Here is a 5,854-nt window from a genome sequence, read left to right as displayed (position 1 = left end):
CCCGCCGTCGAACCCCACCCTCCCTCCCTCCCTCCCTCCCCACCAGGCCGCAGCCATGTTCTACTCCCACTCCGTCCTGGCTCGGAAGAGCCCGCTGGGCACGGTGTGGATCGCCGCGCACCTCGAGCGCAAGGTCAACCGGACGCAGATCGACGGCGTCGACGTCCCCTCCTACGCGGCGTCCATAATGGACCCAGAGGTGCCCATCGCCCTCAGGCTGTCGGGGCATCTCCTCCTCGGGCTCGTCCGCATCTACTCGTGGAAGGTGAACCACCTGTTCCAAGATTGCAACCGGATGCTGAGCGCGGTCAGGACCGCCTTCGCCTCCATGGAGGCGATAGATCTGCCGGTTGACGCGGACCGTGCTCCGTTCGAGGTAATCACTCTGCCGGAGACCTTCAGCCTGGATGACTTGAGCCTTGATGATGCGATTCGTCAGATGGATACGCCGGATCGTCATCGGCGGACCTCTGATCAGATCACCTTGTCTGGAGAAGGGTATGTGATGATCACCCTTGACGAGGATGGTGGAGCAGAGTTCACGTCTCCTGCTGGTCGATCTTCAGGATTTGAGCCTGAACAGCTTGAGCAGGAGACGTTCCCTCCGTTTCCTGAGGATATCATTTCTGCAGATCCTCCTCTGCAAGGCAGTTTTTCAGTGAACCCTATCAATGGGCACCGAGATACACCAGAAATATTGCGCCGAGCGACTGACAGTGCGTCAAGGTTTGAAGATGTTATTGATGGCGGTGACCCCATGGATGAAGATCCGTCGCCGTTCATAGAAAAGGTTACCACGCCACCAGCAATGCACTCACCTTTATCCCCTGTGCTTCGGACATCCATTCCCAATGTTCCAACACGTATCAGCCATGAGCTTGTTGAAGAAGATGAAGAACCAGCAGGTGACGCTGGACTCTTGGCACCTGTAGCATTTGTCCTTGAACCATCTCCACCACCTCAAGCACAAGGTAACAGGCGAAGGAGAAGGGCGAATGTACAGGAGAAGAGGAGAAGGCCTATAATTGATGAGGAAATCGTGCTCCCCAATGATTATATGAGTAATCAAGTTGATGGCATTGAGCTAGGTAGGCTGGCTCGCAGGAGGAAGATACTGCCCCATACAGCAGTGGATGTGTGGAGGTTCAACAGGATAAGCCAAAAGGACAGCCTTTTTTCTGAACCTCTGGTGCAAGGAATGTGTAGCGATCTTCATAAAGCTTATGAGGGGAACTACCCTCGTGTGAGTGACTCTGATGCTCAGCCTGCCGATGTTGTGAATGTTCGTGACTCTGATGCTCAGCCTGCCGATGCTGTGATTGTTCGTGACAAGGATGCACCTACAAGAAATGCAGATACACAGGAGCCTGAACCTCACCTCACCTTGAATTCTCTAGGAAATGGAGAGGCAACACCATTTGATTCACCACCTGAGCTCCCTCGCTTCTCTCCACAAAAGGATCTATCTCCAGTAAGAGAAGAAGAACACACCCCTTTTGAAACCCCTGGTCGAAGTGGAACCCGGCGGTCTGGACTTGGAGGAACTGGTGCTACTGTACCACTAACACATTGCAGTTCTGCATCACTTGGAAAAAATACTATTGAATCTCATTTCCCATTCGGTACTGACGATCTTGATGAAGATCTACCGGGGTTTCCTGGGCTCATGAATACCCCTAGCATGATATCCAGTGCGGGTACCAGCACCACAGGATTAGGCAGCATCATGTCTACCAGGACAAGGGCTGCCGCCCAGTACTTCAAAGGTATGATGTCTTCAGCCACGTCAGAAGACCAGCCAGGGAAATTCAGTTTAAGCAGAATCTTGGACGGGAGGACAAAGAAGCAAGCTGCAAGCATGTTCTTTGAAACATTGGCCCTGAAGAGCTATGATTATATCGATGTCCATCAGGAAGAAGCGTATGGCGATATTTCAGTTTCGGTTAGACCGTCACTCTCGAGCGCTAAACTTTGAACGACTCTGTTTCCCTTCAGTTCAATTAGACTATTTTCTTTTGCTTTCCTGGCCTGTGTAATATCAGTCCTGGTTTAGAATAGTGCTATGTTACTTATGCCTTCTAAGCTTCGTGTAATATTTGGTGTGTATCTCAGTTTGTCTCAGTTCTGTTCAGAACCTGGAAATGCTAGTGTGAGTGGAGCTGAAGGTGTTTTGTATACATTGTAATCTGTTTCAACCCTCCTTGTCTTTGCACCTGTGCTGAGCTACCGACGTGTGATTTTGTTGGTTGATTTTTTGCTGTGTGACTGGTGTTGCCTATGGGAAGGAGGGAGTTGAATATTGATTTAGCTTTAGCACATGAATTTAATTCTTTTGGTATAATTCAGATTTATCAGTCAATTTGATTGCTGACACCGTTCAGGTTAGAGCCTAAGCACTTGCACCTTGCCTTCATGTTTTAAATTTCGATCCACCAAGAAAAAGCCAGTGGTTATAGGAACTTTTATTTGTTTCTCACCTGAAAGTTATCATGTAATTCTTGAATTAGTTAGCACTCATTTCTAGATGTTACCCTGTGGGACTGAAAAATGAAACAGTATGTGCTTCATCATGTGGTCCTGGCTTCTTAGAAAGAGTTTTTCATTTGTTCTCAACAGAAATTCTTGCCTAAATCTTGCAATGGAGACAGTGTTAAGAATAGGGCTGAAGTTTCCCTTTGATGTCTGTCCAGTTAAGGTACCAAAAGTTTTCACTCTCCAAGAACAAGCCTGTGGTTATAGCGACTTCTGTTTGTTGCTCACCTGAAAGTTACATGTAATTCAGTAATTGTTGAATTAACTAGAGATTATCTATTGATGTTTATTCTGTGGGTGGAACTAATGAATGAACTTCTGTTTATTCACATGTCTGAGATAGAAGGGTCCTAGTTTACGCATAATGCATCTTATTGTTTTGTTTACATGCACCTTACTGAATGGTCTTACGCCAGGGAGAGCATCGCACAACAAGCTACACCTTAGTGGTTGGTGCTATAAATATATGTGATATCTGGGCCCCTTTAGGCTTAAGATCACCAACAATTTATAGTTCTTGAAGAGGCATGCCTGATTTCAGGACCAAAGGTTAGTGATTTTGATCAATGTTAGCTTCAGGATTGAGCAATGCATGTTTATTTTGGTTAGATGGTTTAGGTGTGCTAATTCAGTCATATTCACATTCACAGTGTTAATATGATGCCAAGTCTTATTTATGCCATTATTGTTCGGGCATTACCTGAAGGAGAGATCTGTTGATGTCCAAGATAGGTTAATGGTTAGCTTCTCAAGGTTCACCTGGTCTATAATTTATCTTAAATTGTTAAATGGTTTTGTTGTTACACACCAATACTTGTTCGGAGGACAGGGGGCACTAATTTATCTGCCTGCAGATTAATAAAAATATATTTTGAAGGTCTCCTATCTGATTTTCTAATTTGATCTTCACTACTAAACTTTTTATCTTGCTTGCTATCTATTTGGTTTTGCCTGCATTAGAACTTGAAATTATCTTATTCTTGTGACATTTCTTGGTCATGCTCTACTACTGGACTATTGCTTCAGACCAACCAGTAAATAGGATACCGAGGCATCTGTGACTTCACTTGAATAGGATAGACATACTGCCATAGGAAGGTAAGCTAGGTTTATGTCTGGTAGAACTTTTCCTATCAACAGCAATGCACTAGGACTTCTCCATAACAGATTTGGAACTGCAATGTTTGGTTTACTTAATTTTAGTGCTCATTGTCAGATTGTCAAATTTATTGAAGCAATATATACTGGAAGTTCTGAACTATAAATGGGTTTATTATCTTATATTTGGTTTCGATTGCAGAAGGAATGTTGCTATGCATAGGTATAGTGAGCCTGCATTTGGAAACGCATGGAATATTGGCGTGTTATATTTGCCTTTTTAGTGGCTGTGGCCGATGACACTTTTGTGATGACTAATTTGTGCACTCAATTTTTTTATTTGTCCAGCGAGTAAAATTAGATGCACCACTCACGCTTTTGGATGGGGATCTTAATTTCTTCTTCCTTTTTAGGAGACGTCTGCTGGTTAAATGGTTCATGCTTGCGGATAGGGATCTTAATTTCTTCTTCCTTTTCAGACCACTCCCGATGTGAGCTAAAGGTTTTATCTGTTTCCATTAGATTTACCTTTTGAAACTGTATATCTTTAGGCCTCAATGATAGCTCTTTTGGATACATGTATTAGCAATATTATTAATCGACTTAAGATACACACTTTCGGAAAAAGCCAATTTCTTCAAAAGGCAAAAGAGTCTGGTAGGTGATCACAAATCATGATTATTCCCATGAAAAATGCAGTAAATACCACAATAGTTTAGAATAAGTATTTCTTTGGGCTTTCAACATATTATCATTGGGCCAACTGTTTATCCATTTCTATGCACACAATATGAGAAGTGTCAGGTGTACAGAGATGTGCACAGTTAATTTCTTGCAAGTGCGATTTAACTAATCTCTAAGCAAGTGCGAACATGTACAGTTGAGTTAATGATAGATTCGTGTTCCAGTTCTGGTAATTGTCCTCCTGATAGATTTTCCTTTCTTAGTTGTTGCAATTAGCAAATTTAGTGTCTCCAGGTATTCTATGTTGTATATTGATGAAACTTATCTGAAACAAATTCCCCTGAGTCTGCTGCCACTGTTGGCGCCTCTCATCCATGGTGCTTTTCCAGAACTCTTACATGTGCATGTGACTTGTTTTCAATCGTTTTCTGTGTTGTTCAGATAGTCTTAAGGTAGACTTTGGGAATATATTGCTGTCATATGGTTTAGACATGCAGTTACAGCCATATCTTCAGCTTAGTGCAATATGTGTCAGATTACATAGCTGAATCGACAGGATATGGATATTTGTTTTGATTTTGCTTCTGGTTCCTAAGTTTGGTTTCAAGCATAGTATTTAGCCTTGTATACTCTCCGCGTTCGGACCGGCGGTGGCACCTTGAAGATATCGGACAAGGTAGAGAGATCCACCACGGTGGTCAAGGTGTATTGTGCCGATGATGGCGGCTGACGAGGGTTGGGGGGTGGCGAGAGAGAGAGAGAAGGAGAGGGAAGGGTGGATTGGGGCTTGGACTCTCCTACTTACCCCTTTTGAGGCTGGAGTAGGGGATATCGGACGGTCTGGACTTGTCCGGGCTGAAATGAGGGAGTCCGTTAAACGTTTTTTTTTCTTTTGTCAAGACAGCCCGATCCGAATATACAGGGATATCAGACAGTTCAGACATGTCCGGGCCGAAATGAGGGAATAGTCCGTTGGATGAGTTTTTTTGTAAGACAGTCCAATGCAAACATACATGGACGAAACGGGGAAGCCCCTTGGAGTTGCCCAAAGCCGTGCCGCGCTGTGTTGGGTAGGGTAACGGAAACAATCATAGTGTGATGATGATGATGATGATGATGATCATGGGACGAGAGGAGAGGCATCATGTGTCAGTTGTCCACCAGCCAGGCATGACCGGATGTTGGGCCACTCCAAGCACGAGCAGTCAGTGCCCTTGTAATTAAACGAGCTGCGGCCCGTAATGTAGCAACTGTCCCGGAGAATCGATGGTGTGCGACGGAGATCCAGCATATGTTTTTTTTTTTGAGGGGCTTCCAGCATATGTATGTATATAGGATTTTAATCAAAGAGAGGTTCGGTTAATTATCCACTATTGGAGACGCATAACGCACAGTAATAGTGTAGGAGGCGCTCGCTGGCTGCGGTGCGGCCTTGAGAAATACTCAGAGAACGCCACCCATGGACGACGGCCGAGTCCCCGCGTGGATTGGCCGCGGACCACGTACGGTACGGTCCAGCCTACTTGCCCGACCGTATCTT

The 5,854-nt window shown here is 44.7% G+C and overlaps 1 protein-coding gene across 1 annotated transcript; it reads left to right on the top strand.

Annotated features, from left to right (window-relative positions):
- The first annotated feature begins 31 nt into the window (after positions 1-31).
- LOC119311159 (sister chromatid cohesion 1 protein 3-like) lies at positions 32-2,195 on the top strand. The gene has a single exon (XM_037586795.1). The coding sequence runs from the start codon at positions 56-58 to the stop codon at positions 1,973-1,975; it is 1,920 nt and encodes a 639-aa protein (XP_037442692.1). The 5' UTR covers positions 32-55; the 3' UTR covers positions 1,976-2,195.
- The last annotated feature ends 3,659 nt before the right edge of the window (positions 2,196-5,854 follow it).

The sequence above is a fragment of the Triticum dicoccoides genome, chromosome 5B (genome assembly GCF_002162155.2).
Source record: "Triticum dicoccoides isolate Atlit2015 ecotype Zavitan chromosome 5B, WEW_v2.0, whole genome shotgun sequence".
NCBI lineage: Eukaryota > Viridiplantae > Streptophyta > Magnoliopsida > Poales > Poaceae > Triticum > Triticum dicoccoides.
This window is presented reverse-complemented; position numbering and strand designations above follow the sequence as displayed.